Source organism: Maniola hyperantus, chromosome 11 (assembly GCF_902806685.2).
Source record: "Maniola hyperantus chromosome 11, iAphHyp1.2, whole genome shotgun sequence".
NCBI lineage: Eukaryota > Metazoa > Arthropoda > Insecta > Lepidoptera > Nymphalidae > Maniola > Maniola hyperantus.
In genome coordinates this window covers 13850381-13870003 of record NC_048546.1, presented here as the reverse complement: position 1 = coordinate 13870003, position 19623 = coordinate 13850381, and the positions used below count along the sequence as shown (strand labels likewise).

Here is a 19623-nt window from a genome sequence, read left to right as displayed (position 1 = left end):
AATCTCTATCGAGCAAGCCTGTCTCGCAATAAAAAAGTCGTCACGTGAGAGGTGGACTCGCACACACGAGGGGTTCCGTACCATCGTACAAGAAATAACACTTTTTATTTTATTTCAATTTCATGGCGGCCATTTTGAAATTTTAGTTATTTGTTGTTATAGCGGCAATAGAAATACACAATGTGAAAATTTCAACTCTCTACCTGTTACGGTTCAAGAGATACAGCCCACTGACAGACAGACGGACTGGCCGACGGACGAACGGATAGCGGGAACTTAGCTTAGGAAAGTCTTACGATTCTCTAGCAGACACGTGGCCTACACCTTAACCCCCCCCCCCCCCCCCCCTTTGGAATTTCAAACTCGTATCGAATTTTCAATAATCCTTTTTTAGCGGATGGTCACATAAGCTAAAATAAAAATTTGGCACAAAATAAAATACAACATACCTAAGTATAACTGACATTATTGACATAGATCAGCTGTTATAATAATTATTACAAAAACATTACTGTGCACCTGTTTTCCGAACTAGTAAAAACTGTTTCTCGGAAGACAGGGCCTCCAGCTCAGTGAATACAAAACAAACTAAAGAAAATATGTGCGTGTAAGTCCATGTTTTGTGTGTGTGTGTGCCAGCTGTAAGCATGCCTTTCAGCCCGATCCATCCATAAATTTGAGCTGTGCGTTGATATATCAGTCAATCACTCAGTCAGCTTTTCCTTTTATATATTTAGAAGAAGAATACCGAAAGAAAGGCAACCTTATTATATTACTTATTGTGATCTAAACACTTTGTATTATTCCAGCAAAATGTGAATGCCGTCCTGGTTCATGTGGAACAGGGAATTTTGCGAGGAGAGCAACGAGTGACAGTCACCAGAGATGCTCTCTACAATTCATTCAAAGGCATACCGTATGCCGCCCCACCTGAAGGTTATTTGAGATTTCAGGTATTTGATTTCAAGTTTTACTAAAATAATTCTTTTCGGCAGAGAACATGTAAAAAAGAAAGCACTATTTTAAGACCTGTAGCTTAATTTATTGATAGTTCACTATTTTACTGAAATTACTGTCTAGTAATAAAAAATAAAAAATTGACGACGCTGTACATTTCTTACTACTACGGCCAATATCGGGTACCAGTATGAAGTTCATAAAGATGTGATACCGTAATTGATTATATTTATCTCTGTTCTTGGTTAACTAGTACTAAACTACTAAAGTTTTTAAAAGCTCAATCTTATTGAATCTTACATTTAACTGATCATGTATTTACTAAGCGTCTATTATATTATTTTAGCCTCCGCAACCAGCAGCACGTTGGAAGGGCATAAGAAATGCAACACAGCATGGAAACATCTGCACACAAATAGACTTCTATACTGGGGAGTTGGTACCATCAAGCGAAGATTGTCTCTATTTGAATGTTTACACTCCAAATGTGATGCCAACCTCACCATTGGCAGTCATGGTTTATATTCACGGAGGAGGCTTCCAAAGCGGGTCAGGTAATGATGACTACTTGGGACCAGATTTTTTCATGAGCCTAAATGTTGTTCTTGTGACAATGAACTATCGACTGGACGCTCTTGGATTTTTAAGTTTGGGGTCTAAAGAGATACCCGGAAATGCCGGTATGAAAGATCAAGTCGCAGCTTTAAAATGGGTGCAAAGAAATATTGCTCAGTTCGGTGGCAACCCCCATAAAGTCACCATCTTTGGGACCACTGCCGGTGCTAATAGTTGTCTTCTACACGCCATATCGCCGATGTCTAAAGGCCTGTTCCATAGAGTGATCGCAATAAGCGGGGTGCCTCTTATTGATTTTGGTGTTGAGTTTGAATCGGCACGAAGAGGCTTTACGCTTGGGAAAATTATGGGATATGAAACCAAAAACTCCACTGCACTTTTCAAATTCTTTAAAAATGTCGCAGCATATAGATTAGTAGACACTAGACCATACACGATAATTGCGGAAATATATATAAACAATCGCGCGAAAATGTTTCAGTTTGGACCGGTAGTAGAGCAAGACTTTGGTCAGGAGAGATTTTTAATTGAAGACTCTGTAGAAGCGACCATAAATGGAAATGTTAACGATGTCGATATAATGATAGGTTACTCTAATGCTGAAGCTTTGTCTGGTGTCTCTTATTATGAAGAGTATTTGATTGATGTATACAACAGATTTCCCGAGTTGTTCAATCCAAGAAGATTTCTGTACTATATCAGTGCAGTTGAATATCTACCGTTGTCTGATGCTATTGTGGATTATTACTTCGGAGAAAAACCTGTTAGCATAAGCACGATGAAGGAGTTTGTTACTTATTTATCGGATACATTTAAATATCAATCGTTGAGGCAAATTAGCGACGTATATTATTCATTTAGAAAAAGAAAGTACTTGTATAGATTTAGTGGTGTAACAGAAAGAAACGTTTACAGCAGAGATGGACTCAAATATGGATTAAAAGGAGCAGGTCGAAATGATATTGAAATGTATTTATTCCAAGCAAACAAGTTAAACTTGCCAGTCATTACGAATAGCAAATCCTACAGAATAATCAAGCAGATTACCACTTTGTTTGCCAACTACGCTAAATTTGGGTAGCTATGAACAACTAATTATAATTTACTAGATAATGCCCGCGACTTCGTCCGCGTGGATTTAGGTTTTTAAAAATCCTGTGGGAACTCTTCAATTTTCCGGGATAAAAAGTAGCCTATGTCCTTCCCCGGGATGTAAGCTATCTCTATACCAAATTTCTTGAAAATCGGATGAACGGTTGAACCGTAAAAAGCTAGCAGACAGACAGACAGACACACTTTCGCATTTATAATATTAGAATGGATATGGATTTTTATTGCGGTCAATTTCTTTATCTTATGATTTCTTTTTCATCAACAACTCGTTTCATTTCAGCAATCCAACACCTGACTCATCGTTGAGAGTACGTTGGGACCAATACAACGCCACAACACAAAGCTTCTTGGACATCGGCATAAATCTGACAACAGGCACTCAACCGGAGGCGTCCATCGTGCAGTTTTGGAGGAACCTATACATACGAGCTCGCGTTCCCTTTTATCATGTTGGAAATAATACAAATAATATATAATCTGTACGATAAAACACATTATCTTCAATAATTGTTGTATTTTTCAAATGTCAAAGTTACACAGGCTCGAAAATTTACACATTATTATTATTTGTACTACAAATCTTTGAACACGTGTAACTTTGAAACTGCTTATTTTTACGAAAAGCTGACAAACTACGCACACAGATAATCATTTTTACTCTAGAGCGTATCAACAAAATTTCATTGAGTTCACCGAGTTAAAATTATAGCATGTAAGTGCTTGAAGGAGGCTCCCCTTAAATCAGATTTTTGACCGACTTAAATAAAAGGAGGAGGTTCTCAATTCGACTGTATGTTTTCTTTTTTTTTTTGAATGTTTGTTACGCGATTACTCCGTCTATTATGAACCGATTTTATTGATTCTTTTTTTTGTTTTGTAGGACATACTTCAGAGGTGGTCCCATTTTAATTTGGTAAAGATTTTATAAATATCTTCGGAGATGGAGAACGGAACTCCTCAATGGATAAGAGTAAATTGCTCGCGATCAGTGTAATAGCTTTGTAAACAGTAGGGTTTTAACCTGGGCGTAGCATATTTTTAACCGACTTCAAAAAAGGAGGAGGTTCTCAATTGAAATGTATGTTTTTGTATGTTTGTTACGCAATTTCTCCGCCAAATATAAATTGATTTTGATGATTCTTTTTTGTTTGGTAGGACATACTTGAGAGGTCTATTTTACTTCGGTGAAGATCTGATGAATATCCTCGGAGATGGAGAACAGAACTCCTCAGTGGATAAGAGTAAATTGCTCGCGATCAGTGTAATAGCTTAGTAAACAGTAGGTTTTTAACCAGGCATATCATATTTTAGTACAATGGAGCCACTAAAAATGTGAAATAAAAAAATTTCAAAAAAAAAATCCGACTTCAATAACCACAAACACTAAAAAGTAAAAAATTATTTAATTTATCACCCAATGTATACAAGAGTTATTGTAGTTCTATAGTAATATTTTTGGATGCTACAACGAATGTGATTTTTTTATGAAACTATAACGGGACGGGAAAAATATTTTGAAGATTTAAATCAGAGGAAGCAATATTATCAATTTACAGCCCAAAATATTATTTATTTTGATTTTTGTGTGTTTTTCTGTGCACAAAACTACTGAACGTACTAAGATTGCGTCGGTTCAGTTCATTGATGTTGGAATCCCCCTCTACTTGATGAAGCATGTGGGCGGGGCAGGCGAGCCGCGGATATGAGCAAACGCTCATATCAAAGTCTTTTGAGCACATTACTATGGGCCATTTTTGCCCAATTGTCACCGTGATTAGAGCTGCCGTACAAAACTCGAAAAGATGCCGAGTTTTACTGTAATTATAAGTCGTATGCGAAATAAAAATGTGAGTCCGGGTAAATAAAGGAATTTCTTTCGTCCATAAGATAAAAATCTACTAAAATATTTGTAGATCGAGGCATAATCTCGAAAAATTATATCGGTTGACAATGTTAAGAGCGTTCAACACAATTACCGATTTTTTTGGAATTATTCATGTGCGAAGTGCTACAGATATTAGGAGTAATAACGAATAAAAAGGTTGAAATATTTAAGAACAAGCCTTTTTTAAAGATCTATTGCTAATGAATTATTAATTTTATTGAAAAATAATAATCCTATCAAATCCTTATTCTTGCGGAAGACGTTTACTAAATTATACGATTTTGAGTGCGTCTTTAGTTAACATATAACCACGAAAAACACATATAATAAACACATTCTCTGGTTATTTCTAACAAAGACATTTATTTCTAACATACAAAAACTACAGTGATATCAAAACTCAGTCTTTCACACGGTAAATACTCAAAGCCCCGTTTGTTTTAGTGGTTTACTAAAACATCGGAAACACACGAGTATCTCGTAATGCCTACAATAAGAGAAGATAGACATAGCAATGCTAAGAAACATAAGGCCAAGCTATCCATACGAATACGTCCATACGAATAGTCTTACAGTGTCACTTAGAAGAATATAAGAACTGTCTTGTGGGCACTAAAGCCACCGAAAGCACATGTGCACAGAGCTTGAAGGTTTTCTTTCAGAAAAAAAATCCTTAAAGTCACAATTGTACAAAATTTATTGGAGTACCTTAATTACAAATTATAGACCTATCTCAGTGCTAACAATGCTTTCAAATGTCATCTAGAAAATTCTGAACAACCAGCCAGCCAGCTTCTTGAATAGACATAACATATTATTATCTGAGAATCAGTTTGGTTTACGGAAGGGAAAGTATACAGAAGATGCCATCAACCTTCTGACTGATCAAATTGTTAATCGTATAGAAGCTAAGAACAAAGTAGTAGGCGTGATTATTGATCTCACCAAGGCTTTTAATACCGTCTCTGTTCCTATTCTTGTAGGCAGATTAGAAGCTATTGCTATAAGGGGATATACACTAAGTATCTTCAAGGATTATCGCTGCGGTCGGGGAAAAAAGATGGCCAGCAAACAAAACAAATTCATACAAAAATTTTCTTCATTTTCAAACAAACAAAGAACTTGCGAAGTGGTCCCACGCGTCAACGCTCTTAATTTTGGGCTTGCGTGTGTCGATAATTTTATCGATAGTGTATTTTTGTTAATCTTCTTGTGGTACCTATTGTTATAAAAAAGTTTAAGTACTATAGCATAATTTATAGTAGGTAGTAATACAACAATAGTAGATCTATTTATATAATAAGACTTCCTCCGGCCTGACTGACAGACTGATCTATTTACTATCTAGTCTATCAATATACTTATATAAATTCTATCATTCCGCACATGGCCAGCGTGGTAGACTACGACCAAACCCTTCTCACTCTGAGAAGAGACCCGTGCTCTGCAGTGAGCCGGCGATGGATTGATCATGATGATGATGGACAACAATAGATTGCATATTTTATACTTTGCCAAAACAAGACGGGTATATCATGGATTGACTAGGTATTCTAAAGAATGACTGAATTAACTATAGACATTTCCGGTACCATTATTGATTTTGAAATCGTAAGAACAGGATCTCGGCTGAAGTGAGAAGATTGGTAACTTAGGTAGGTACATACTGATATTTAACATACATATAAGTCGAGTTGAGAACCTTTTTTTCGAAAGTCTGTTAGAAATCGTCATGTATGTAAATAAATTTAAACAATGCCATACCATCTTTAACTGCCCTTTAAGATAGCCAATAATTATGACGTATTGATAATTATTATCGATATCGACTTCCAATTGTTACACATCACTATTTGTCAGTGGCTTGTGTATTGCCAGTGACGTACAAAAATTTTCACAATAATTTAATTAATTATTGTTAAAGTGATTACTTCGAGCGACATGTACTTTATATAGTGAAACATGTTTTTCAGATGTTTGCACAATAAGCACAATAATTATCAACGCTTGGAACATGATATTAGGGACTGAAAATATTTATTGTGCAAATTTTTATCATAGCTGGCAATACAATACTTGAATGGTACTTGAAAATCAACCCTACCGTTAAGAAGATACAGACGATTTTTGCTTGTAATTTTTTGACCAATAGTAGAGTCGCGATGGCTGTGTTGCTGAATACGCTATTCTTTAAGATAGTGTGCGAGGTGGCTCGCGCGGTTTTCATACAAAAGTAACTTCATCAGCGTTCTATAGTATTTATTATTCTAGGGTTCAGTTACTTACAGCAAATACACTTAACTTTTTAGTAAAAATTAGTTCCACGGGTTTTGCTATATGGCAAGGTATTTTATCTTTCTACAGGTTCGAAGTCGGTAAAAAAAAATTGGTACTTATCTAAACTTGTCAGGGTAATTCAATACTACTTAGTTTCATATTATTATTATCACTAAGAACATATTGTCACGAGTTAATGTTATTACATGGTTATTACTAATAAGTGTGTGGTGCTTATTATATAAATTGATAAAATACAGGTTTGTTAACTATTTCGGTATAAGAGTCAACAATTTTTAATAGGAATTTTAAATTCAGTTAAAAGATTATTTGAAATGTACCTACGCTATGTAGTGTTAGTTAATTTCATAATACTATTCGTAAGTACAAAGTGTAAATTTTCTACATTATATTTTTTAGTTTAAACCACCTTAATCATAATATTACCCTTATTTTAACCGCTTCAATATTATCTATCAGCGAAAATTTATTAAATAATCAATAAAGCACGGAATAACTAACAAGCTATCCAAAGCATCACCTTCCAAATTTTTCAAGCAACCCACATAACAATATTACATATCGTCGCAGGAAAGGCAAATTTACTGAAGCTCCAAATGGCCATTTCGAGAAAAAGCCGTTTTAATTATTTTTTTTTCGTTTTTAATTCATAACTTTTTTCCCCGCACACGAATTTCGATGACGTCAAGGTAAACTTTTATTAATTTGTCATTTTTTATGTCCAGAAGTACAAACCATAATAATTGGACTGCTGGTTTGTGATATAGTGGCGCTTAAGTAAAAATGACTTCAATTTACAGTAAAGCAAAATTTCTTAACCGCTATTTGATTCAAATATTTATAGCAATCAAAATTACTTATAACTCTTACGTATATATTTTGGAAAACGACAAATTTTCTGGAACTATAACAATAATGTAATGTTCGTAATCTTAAATTACTGAAAGGACTTTTACAAGTCTGGTTTCATCATGTTAAAACAACTTAAAAAGTGATCGGCTCATTATGTTGAATCACTAAAAATCCTTAAAGGTAGGTTATTGTTTTAGTTTTTTTCGAGTAAAAAGACGTAAGAGATAATTACTTTTGTCTAATCACACCTTTTACTACTTATAACTTCAGTTAATACACAATAAGAGCTACTTAAATACTGTAGTGCCCAAAATTAAAGTTACTTGAACCATAAATAATAACGTATACTCCATTACTAATGTGTAAGAGTAAAGTCTTAATTGCTGATGATTATGAAAATTCCTATCTTTTTTTAATAATCTTACGTAAATTAGTAGGGCATTGAGATGGGCTTGAGCTGGGCTGCCTCCTCTGATTAGAGCTCAGCTCTTTAATTGGATAGATAGCTGATATTCTATACAAATTTGAAATATTACGAAATTCTGTCGGCAAATATGTTCTTGTGCTATTTTTCCTGCAGTAGTGTGAAGGCAAAGCTGGTAATTCCTTTATGTATGTTCGGTACCTTTTCGGTAACTAAATTTGGGGTTTTATTTCGGGGTTCGTGTTTTCCACGCATATCTTCTTTTGCACTACCAAATGATGCGTTGTTTACTGTATTGTACAATGTTTTTTGCTTGAGATCTAGTGTACAAGTCAAAAATTGTTGACACACTTGGGCTTGCCCTTCACCATCGTTAATAAAGTAATTAAAAGTGTTGGTACGCTTAGCCGTATCTGCTCGCTTTCTTTTTACACCCATCTTTTTAGAATGGCTTACCAACCAGTCTTTACGTCTTTCAGACGATAAACCCCAAAAATGTAAAAATATAGCTTTTCTCTTTTCATCCGTTATTTCGTAACATGCGTTAGAGCAATTTTGTGGATTACAGGGATTTTGTTTCATTTCTTTGGCTGGAATAACTTTTCCTTTAGAATTTACATACTCATGCCCGGAATCTTTTTTTGCTTTGTTTTCTTTTCTTTTGTTCTTCTGTTTCTTCTTTTCTCTACCCTCAACTTCAGAAACTTCATTCTCTTCTTCTTGAACCTTCGATTTCGTAGTCTTCTTAGATCTCTCATTTTTCTTCTTTGATTTCTTACTTTTCTTAGTTTTCTTCGTACCATCGGATACCGATCCAGAAGATGAATGTTCCCATGATGAAGAACTCCATACAAAATCTTCATTATCTGACAAAAAGTCTACGTACTTCTCTCTTGTTTGTTGTCTCAACCGCTTATTTTTTATGTATTCATCACAATCATTTTTTGTAACATTTTCATGCTTCTCTTGGTTACTATCTTTATCATTGTCAGTTCTTATCTCTTCTTTTTCATGTCCACTTATCTTATTATCCAAATTGGCGTTTTCGCTTATATGCGATTCATTTTGTACTGTTTCATTTATTTCAGGTATTTTCTTATCTTTACAAATCTCTCCTTCATAGCTTTTTTGGTCTTCCTGTATATTCATTCCTATGTTAATAAAATTAATTTCAGCGGTTACCTTTTCATTTTCCTGTAAATTAATATCTATTTCTTTGAAATCTTCCATGTATTTAAAATCTATGTTATTGTTGTGCTCCATGTTGTTTCGAAGACATAACAATATGCCATCGGTAGCATCATTTTCAGATTCTATATTTCCATTAGTAACTTTTACAATTTCTCCTTTGCTTTCTTCTGTCTCAAAAAACTGCTTGCTATCACATCGCTTCAGTATGTTGTCTGGTACTATCTCAGGTGTTTCAGTGTTGTAATCTTCCATTATAATTTTACTGTCTGTCAGTTCAAGTTGTTTAGATTCAATTTGTACAAATTTTGATCCTGTGTTCATCTCTTCAAAGTGTTCTCGTCGGATTTGTTCACAAGCCTCCTCAATTTCGTGTTGTCGTTCAACTTCTCTGAAAATGTCTAATTCTTTTTGTATTGCTTTTTCTGTAAGATTTTGTTCCTGTTATGGTTCTCTTATGTCATCTGTCAAATCACAAACTGTTAAATCATTGCATGGTGGTTCAGCTTCTGTATTTGCACTGCGCATAACAACTGGTTTTGATATCAATAGCTCCTTGTTCAAGTTATTTGATTTGTACTTCTGTGTTTCTTTTTTAGGTGTTTTAAATATCAGTCTTTTAACTACTGCTGACTTTGAGACTGTTTCCATCAGTGGTGTATTTGATGTTTCAGCTACAGGTTCCTGTTCATCCTTCAGTCTTGCTGCGTACCTTTTGTAAAAACTCTGTTTCTTACTTTCCATTATGAGCTGAAAAAATAGAAAGGAATAGTAAGTCTCATATAAATTTAAAAAAACGTTTAATATACCATCTAGTTTTTAATATTATAAAGAATACCCATTCTTGTCTTGGACACCTTCCTTGAAGACTGGCCGGATTGTTCACTAGATCGTAAAGAGTGGATGAATTTAGGGGAGACCTTTGCCCAGCCGTGGGATATTATAGGTTACAAAATAAGTCTTGACCGCAATTTTGCCCAAAGGAATCAACTGAGATCGGCAACAACCACACGGTCAGTTTTGTAAATGGGGTGGTACTACTTCTCGGCCGACACCACAAGGTAACAAGCCATTCTCGACCGAAACCAACATTATACACTCTTCAAAAATAAACTTAACATCAGCCCGTTAATCTTAAGTTAACCTTCACACGTAATATAATTATACAACAAAAACGTGGCTTGCATCCCCGCGAATTCATAATTATTGTAATGCATAATTATTTTATAATAAAATCGGCATCAGTTTTTTTTATGTATGTAGGTATCTAGAGATTTAATAAGAGAGAGTGCAAGTTTCATAAAAATCGGTTAAGTAAATAATTTATACTATTTTACTCAAGCTAGATGGCAGGCTAAAATATCCGACACAAATTGGGAACTTATGGCTCGTGCCGAATATCTGCCGTGCTAGTCTAGACCTGACAAACCTATTAAAAACTATCTAGAATTCTAAAACGCCTTGCTCAATCTTAACCAATAACGTACATACTCGTATCTATAGATTAGGTATACACAAAAACAGAACCAGCGTCAAATGACAATTCGGCATATTTCATAAATTATTAGGTATTTAGGTACTTACCGAAGGTGACTTTACTAATAAATATTGCTTCTTATGTAAATTATTATAATTTTCATACTAATAAATAGCTAACTTACCGATTAAGGAGTCCGTTATTGCATTATTATCACCAACATTCCCTTATTTTCTCGATCTATTTGAGCGGCAACAAATACCGACACACGTGTACTCTCAGTGGCTCTGTCGAGCAGACCCATAGATAACACACTATATACCAGAGAGCAGACCATACTGACTGATACGCGGCGTATGCGCGGGTTATAATCAGGTTTTGCAGTATTGCAGCTCCACATTTTTTACTTTAGCGACGTAAATGACGTATTGACCAGCTTTCTATTTTTACTTCTATAACTTTTGCTAAAATATTACTTCATAGTAAAGATACTGAAAGTCAAAAACTTGCTCAATAACAGTAAGGCAAAATTACTTATACGCCACTTCCTGCATAAAAATGGAAAAACTAATATTCTTACAAGCCTTACTTATTATAAATACTTCAATTCAAAATTACTTATACCAACTTTTATGTTTGTTTCGAGTAGTCCAAAAATGCTTATAAAATATTAGCTTTTAAATTGCCGGATGCCAAATTTACTTAAAATTTACTTGTAATTTATTGCAGGAAAACAAAATTACGTAGGTGACAGGCACGAATAAAATGCCAAAAAAGTGTCGCTTAAGGACTCTGGCTGATGAAAAATCCCCTTTTTTCCATTTACTGAAACGCCAAAATAGTGCTCGTATCGCTGTGGAACCCAGACTGATCGACGCAGAAAAAAACGCTGATTCCGAATATCTATATAACTCAATATGCCTATTTTGGCGCTTCAGTAATTCTGCCTTTCTTGCGACGATATGTAATAGTGGTATACGTAGGTATAACTCAAATACCCTCAAGGCAAGAATAAATAGGTATCATTAGACCTTATCATTGCTTTACATTAAATATAATTATCATCTCTCTCAAGCATGTCTATCTCGCAATAAGAAAAGGATGGTATTGTCTAAAGTTAAATGTGCACGCAGAGAGGAGATGCTATTCACTCTTCATATTGTAGCATACGGGGAAAACTGAAGCCAGAGGACTTTTCTGGTCATTTCGTATCTTAACAATGCCTAAAACAATAAAGCAAATTGCTTCGTACGTATCTGTGGAATATCGACAGGGGGCAGACTTTTACGATGCCTTGCGGTCCTGTGGCATGGGATAGTCCTCTAGCAGACTCTGTGGAATAGATCATTTAAAATACCGAAAGATAGGCAGCTTTACAATTTTATTGTGGTCTTAACACTTGTATTATTTCAGCAAAATGTGAATGCTGTCATAGTTCCTGTGGAACAGGGAATTTTGCGAGGAGAACAACGAATGACAGTCACCAATGATGCTCTCTACAATATCTTCAAAGGTATACCGTATGCCGCCCCACCTGTCGGCAATCTGAGATTTCAGGTATTTTATTTCAAGTTTTTTTTTTTTTTTTTTTTTTTTTTTTTTTTTTTTTTTTAATACAATAAAACTTAAAGCTAGCCTTATCTAATTACTATATAAATCATGACCGCGTGGAATGGTGCCAAGACTACTGGCTGCATTTCCGCGCTGGACAGCCAGGCTGATCCGCTGCGCAAAAAATGAGCCAGCCCTTCTGTCACCAGTTGAGGCTATTAATCGCGGTGAAATGTCTCGTAAAAAATTTTTAGCACTAAGACTCCATGGCCCCAGGGTCTCCACGGCAAACGGCACAAAAATGTAACTCTCTATAAGAGAGGCATACTTGCGCCGCTTGCCGTTTTCAGCTGTTTCTGCTGCGGCTCCCGGTCTTGATGCTGTCTTCCTGATATGACACGGGGCCAATGTGTCAACGCAAGTTGCGTCCCACATTAGCGCCCGTCCCCGTTCCCAGGGAACCAGCGTCAATCCATCAGGTCTCTTGCCATCATCCCGACTAATCCCTGCCGGCTCAATGAGCGCAGGAATATTTATGGTGGCAAGAGCTCTTTTAATTGTATCGTTAAGAGAGCCATGCCTAAACAGCCTACCGGAGCTCCTTTGGCAAGAGAGTCCGTGGATTCCAAATTTATCAACCTCTTTTCCACACGGACATCTGTGCTGATGGCACAGTGGTGTTCCCAATCTGAGACCTAGAGCCACACGAAAACTTTCGTTATCTAAAAGTGTGCCGAGATTTTTTGATGGCAAGGCATGCAGCCAATACCCAGATTCCTTTTCGGATAATGCTAGAAGCCTGGCACGATCTCTGTCACTTGTAAGATTTTGAACCAAATTCGTATGTGTCAGTTGAACCAATGGCAAATCCCAAAGTTTTTGTGTAGTACGTTCCTTCGGGATGTCGACATTGGGACATCTGACCTTCCAACTCTCTAGGGCCTCTGTGGCATAGGTCAATGATGAATTGGATTTGAGAATTTGAGAGCTAAGCTCTTTTATACTATGCACAGAGGACAGAAAAGCCGGAAGAGCTACACTGGAAATTTTCCTCACGCCGATGCCACCGTACTTGACCGGTAAAGTTGCTTGGTTCCAGGAGTGCTCATCAAAAGTTAAATTTAGAATTTGTTCTAGTGTACTTTTAAGGGTGGCATCCATGTTATCGAGTAGTCCATGAAATTTCCAAATTGGGCTCGCGCGGAGAATGTAAATTAATTTACGTACAAAAAGGCAATATTTTAGGATCGAAAATGCAATGTGAGAATTTAGAGTGCCCAATTTGTCGGTATTAGCCGAAAATGTTCTGACTTTTTGATCCAAGAGTGGTTGTATGGATTCATTATAAAGAGGAGCACCGAGAAGGCAAAGTGAACGTTTATCAAGTATTTAATATTAGGTGAAATTTCATTGAATAATTCAGAGGCCAATAGAATTCTTTCTTGCGACAGTTTTTCTGTAAAAAACAATTCGCATTTCGAAAAATTAAGTTCTAAACCAATTTTCCCAAACTGTTGCTTAATATGATTAAGATCTTTTAGAACGTCATCCACGTTGCCCCCAATGGTTCCATCATCAAGATACCATATGTTAAATTTAGATGTTAAATTTGAGATATGGTTATGGATCCCTAAGCTGAACAGGGCCGGACCTAAAGGATCCCCCTGCTGAACGCCTACAGAAGACTTAATATCGCTATCTCCAAAGAATAATTTAGAAGCAGAGCTGTAACATTGCCAAACATATGGGTAAATTTCAGGAAGTTGCGTTGAGACTTCTGTCAGCAAAGTTGCCCTAGTTGACATTATTTTTACTTTGAGCAAAAACTAATCCTTTTCGGCAAGAACATGCTAAAGAGATAGGTTTACTTTAAGACCTTTAGTTTTATAATTTAGAGATTGTTTACAATCAAAAATGAAAAATTGACGATGCTTGCAACTTTCTTGTTACTGCGGTCATTATAGCGTCAGTACCAGTATGAGGGCCAATGTTCTAGCTTCGTCAAAGATGCGATACTGTAATTGACGATATCTATTAATCCTAAACTACAAACTAAAGTATAAAAGCTCAGCGTTATTGAATCTTACAATCAACTGATCATAATTATATTTTACCTAGCGCCCATTATATTTTAGCCCCCGCAACCAGCAGCACGTTGGAAGGGCATAAGAAATGCAACACAGCATGGAAATATTTGCACACAAGTTGACTACCTCACTAGGGAGTTTTTACGCTCAAGCGAAGATTGTCTCTATTTGAATGTTTACACTCCAAATGTGACGCCAACCTCACCGTTGGCAGTCATGGTTTATATTCACGGAGGAGGCTTCGAAAGCGGGTCGGGCAATGATGACTACTTGGGACCAGATTTTTTCATGAGCCTAAACGTTGTTCTTGTCACAATGAACTATCGACTGGATGCTCCTGGATTTTTGAGTTTGCGATCTAAAGAGATACCTGGAAATGCTGGTTTGAAAGATCAAGCCGCGGCTTTAAAATGGGTGCAACGAAATATTGCTCAGTTCGGTGGCAACCCGAATAAAGTCACCATCTTTGGGAACACCGCCGGCGCTATATGTTGTCTTCTACACGCCATATCACCAATGTCTAAAGGCCTGTTCCAGAGAGTGATCGCAATGAGCGGGGTGCCTCTTTTTGATATCGGTAATGAGTTTGAATCACCACGAAGAGGTTTTACGCTTGGGAAAATTATGGGATATGAAACCAAGAACTCCACTGCGCTTTTCGAATTCTTTCAAAATGTTCCAGCATATAAACTCATAGATACTAGACCACATACAATAATTTCGGAAACATATATGAATAATCTCGTGAAAATGTATCAATTCGGGCCGGTAGTGGAGCAAGACTTTGGTCAGGAGAGATTTTTAACTGAAGACCCCGTGGAAGCGATCATAAATGGAAATGTTAACGATGTCGATATAATGATAGGTTACTCTAATGCTGAAGGTTTGTCTGGTGTTTCTTATTTCGAAGAGTATTTGATTGATGTATACAACAGATTTCCCGAGTTATTCAATCCTAGAAGATTTCTGTACTATCTCAGTGCAGTTGAATATGTACCGTTGTCTGATGCTATTGTGAATTATTACTTCGGAGAAAAACCTGTTAGCATAAGCACGATGGAGGAGTTTGTTACTTATTTATCGGATACATATAAATATCAATCGTTGAGGCACATGAGCGACGTATATTTTACATTTACGAAAAGGAAATACTTGTATCGATTTAATGGCGTATCGGAGAGAAACGTTTATAGCAAAGACGCACTTAAATATGGGTTAAAGGGAGCAGGTCAAAGGGACATTGAGATGTATTTATTCCAAGCAAACGAGTACAATTTGCCAGTAGTTACAAACAGTAAATCCTTCAAAATAATCAAGCAGATAACGACATTATTTGCCAACTACGCTAAATTTGGGTAAATATGATTAATTAATTAGTGATTTATCATTATTACCTACTTATTTATTACCACAGATAGTTACCTCATTTTGTGGTTTGACTGAAATTCTGAATACAAAAATACTAAACCACCTGGAATTAGGACCATTCCACGCCGGATGATTTGTGAAATAAAAGTTTTGTTGCAACGTTTCGTATATTATATATTTGAAAAGAGAATCCATACTAATCCATACTATCCATACTAATATTATAAATGCGAGTGTGTCTGTCTGTCTGCTAGCTTTTCACGGCTCAACCATTCAAACGATTTTAACGTAATTTGGTACAGAGATAGCTTGCATCCCGGGGAAGGACATAGGCTACTTTTTATCCCGGAAAATTAAAGAGTTCCCACGGGATTTTCAAAAACCTAAATCCACGCGGACGAAGTCGCGGCATCATCTAGTATTTTATAATCAAAAAAACAAAGAGGAAAATAATTTATTCACAATTAATTTTCTTGATTCTTCAAATTATGTTTTCTAAGTGTTCCTGTTTTATTTCAGCAACCCAACACCTGACTCATCGTTGAGAGTACGTTGGGACCAATACGACGCCACAACACAAAGCTTCTTGGACATCGGCTTAAATCTGACAACAGGCACTCAACCGGAGGCGTCCATCGTGCAGTTTTGGAGGAACCTATACATACAAGCTGGCGTTCCCTTTTATCATGTTGGAAATAATACAAATAATATATAATCTGTACGACCTGTATTTTGTCTTTAATAAATTATTTTATTTCTCAAGTTTCAAAGTTACACGGGCTCAATGATTTTTATAGAAATCGGCAAAGTGCAGTTGCATAAAGACTAAAGTAAGCACGGGTTTACTTAAGGATGAAATAGCCTTACTATACATTTGTATTTAAAAGAACATGAAAAAATTTGACTTGTATGTATATTTGCATTTTTTTTAATCGTTGATGACACCGACAACGAAATAATAAATCTGATTTATGAACTTGGAATTATTGTATGTTTGGGTCCAATTTTAATAAATACCTACACTCTACAGTTTTGCATTTAGTTGGATACCAATTCGGATCACAAATGAGATTCCAATTTTTTTTAACTCTTTCCTCGTAGACAAAATCAGTCTATGATGAAAATTCCTGCAGTAGTTTCTGAGATCAGCGTGCTCAGACAGACAAACTGTGGATGGACTTTGTATGTTACCTAGTGATAGTGTTATTTACCAGTTTTGCAGGTCCAGGATTTAGTAAGTTTGTACTGTAGTTATAACAGGTGGGGGTCACTGAGAATTAAGTGGTTTGGAGGAGGATTAGAGCAAAACACCCGGCTCAAGAAGGGTCGGAGTTACGGGGCTCACCTTAAAGATTTCTAGCTCTAAAATATAACACATCAAATGCATAAATAGAATGATAAAACTGTTACTGGGCGATTATTTAGATAATATGAAACGAAAACAAAGTAGCCATCAATATCAATATTCAATATAGAACCTAAAACAGTTTTGTCACAATCGCCCAAAAAAAGGAGTGTAATTTTTTTAGGGTTCATATTGTATGAAATGCATATTTGTAAGTTTTTGTTCTATCATAACTTCTTAATGTCGGAACAGATTTGGATATATGGGTTATCGTTAAGATCTTTACATTTTCATCCCAATTAACCCAGAGTAAAAATTTAAAAAAAAAATCAATGGCATTTGTTTTTATGGCATAGTAGTGATTAGACTCCACGTGCGAAACTGGGGCGGGCGGGAAGCTCGTTACGGTTAGTTGTAACTTGTAGGTGTAATTTTGTTTATCGATAATTCGATACAATCCAATCACTCACTATAGTCCGTGTAGCAGGGATGTTATGGAAGTGGTTATATCGGAACCGAATTCGGACGGGAGTTTTTAATTTGGTTCCTCGGAACCGGAATCGGAGGCGGAGGCAGAAGAGAGATGACGTGTCAGGTCTAAGGAAATATAATTACACACATTGAGTCAGTTATATTCTATTCATCAGTTCAAAAATAATACAGGTAGGTAGGTATACCTAACCTAACCTATACCTGATTGTTGAAAAAAAATCAAACGAACCGAAAATTGATATTAAAACCTTCAACAATACAAGAAGTGAAGCATCAGCATGTTCTACATCCGATATAACTTCCGATTAATATTTATCGGAACCGAAATCAGAATCGAAGGTGCAAAATCAATCGAAAGTTCCGAACTTTCGGAATCGGAATCGAACCTCGGTAACATCTCTAGCGTACGCAACGTTCTCTTAATTAATTTATGGTATTAGGGAGCTCCCCTCACTAATGCTGTTATAAATCTTATTTACGATACACAAGCTGTTAGCTTATCGTCTACATTTCCGATTTTTGAGGCAAAGCTTGGGTTAGATAAATAGGCCAGAACGAAGTAAAAATTAATTAAAACGGCTAAAAAATCTAGTTAATAATATTATGTTGAGCAGTTTGTAAAGTCTTAAAACGATTACCAAATAATTATGAAAATCCGATAAAAATGAAAAAGTAGAAAACACAAAATACCTATCGGTTTCGTCATAACAACATTGCGTGCTCGACCAATCTTCATAAAACTTCCTCACAAAGGAGCGTCCGTCAGGTCTGTCGTAAGGTGTTCATTAGACGATACGTTCGGCATCAGTCAATACGGTATTTTACACCAAGCAAGAAAAATCTAAAAATGTATAAACAAAAATACATTATTAGCAATAAGTAATCGAAAAATATTAATTTTAGTTTATCAAATTTATATATATAATTCATTTTAAATAAGTATTTCACTTATTTATCTGTTCTACAAATATCCAAAACGCATGATACCGTAGCCGCCATGTTAATTCCAACTGTGACACATGGATTGAAATTGTAATTTATTTCACTAAGAACACATCGCGCGTTGCTTACCAACCCGTGTGACGTCATCACAGCTCATGAACCTAAAAAGAAAGGTAAGGAAATTTGAAATGCAAAATTTAAATGCATTTTTATTGCACTTATCGATCGAATAAATTTTTTGTAAATTTTTTGGTAGTTTATTATCACATTAGAATCAAAATATGAACACTCTTTAAAAAAGCCGGACAAGTGCGAGTCAGGCTCGCGCAACGAAGGTTCCGTACTACAGTCGTATTTTTTCGACATTTTGCACGATAATCCAAAAACTATGTATACATAAAAATAAATAAAAATCTGTTAAAGAATGCACAAGTCAAGCACTTTCATATGATACCCCACTTGATATAGTTATCTTACTTCGAAAATGAAAATACTAATTTTTAGTTCATGACCACAATTTAATTTTTTTGTGTATGATGTAACCATAAATTCACGGTTTCAGATTCAGATTCTAGGTCAACGGGAAGTACCCTGTAGGTTTCTTGACAGACCAACAGACAGACAGACAGACAATTAAGTGATCCTATAAGGGTTCCGTTTTTCCTTTTGAGGTACGGAACCCTAAAAAGGATAAAATACCCTATTCCGTCAATCATACACAGACTGCTAAAATCATAATCCTCTCCTTTTGAATTTGCCGTAGTCGGCTCAAATAGACAAGCAGTTTATGTTCGTCAGTCACAGCAGTGGCAAAACTGACGGCAAATCCTGTCGTGTAATGGACGTTTAAGCTCCGTCATGTCGTGTCCCCACGCTAGGGGGAGTGTGATGTATGGGGGTCACTCGAGGCACCCAAAGTTTGCTCTATTTGTCAGGGAAAAATGCTCATCTATTACAATAGAAACTTCGATAGCTCAACGCCTATCGTATGTTTTATGGTCGGTTGTTACAAAATCGTAGCGCGTAGACCGCTACGATTTTGTAAAATCGTAGCATCGCACTTCGTAG

At 35.9% G+C, this 19623-nt stretch overlaps 4 protein-coding genes across 7 annotated transcripts in view; 2 read left to right on the top strand and 2 right to left on the bottom strand.

Annotated features, from left to right (window-relative positions):
* The window catches only part of gogo (golden goal), a 209201-nt gene that overhangs the window by 145421 nt on the left and 44157 nt on the right, over nt 1–19623 (bottom strand). The window lies entirely within an intron of this gene.
* LOC117986706 (esterase FE4-like) lies at nt 804–3122 on the top strand (the record flags this gene model as incomplete). Its single annotated transcript, XM_034973579.2, has 3 exons — nt 804–953; nt 1304–2610; nt 2927–3122. Coding segments are annotated over 3 exons (1653 nt in total), but the record flags the coding sequence as incomplete, so codon positions are not given.
* Nucleotides 7942–11728, bottom strand: LOC138403004 (uncharacterized G-patch domain protein DDB_G0278987-like). The gene is made up of 2 exons (XM_069501794.1): nt 10955–11728; nt 7942–10043 (listed from the first exon to the last, which is right to left on the bottom strand). The coding sequence occupies exon 2, from the start codon at nt 9615–9617 to the stop codon at nt 8247–8249; it is 1371 nt and encodes a 456-aa protein (XP_069357895.1). The 5' UTR covers nt 9618–10043; nt 10955–11728; the 3' UTR covers nt 7942–8246.
* LOC117986705 (venom carboxylesterase-6-like) lies at nt 10320–16491 on the top strand. The gene is made up of 4 exons (XM_034973578.2): nt 10320–10354; nt 12114–12327; nt 14457–15763; nt 16296–16491. The coding sequence occupies exons 1-4, from the start codon at nt 10320–10322 to the stop codon at nt 16489–16491; spliced, it is 1752 nt and encodes a 583-aa protein (XP_034829469.2).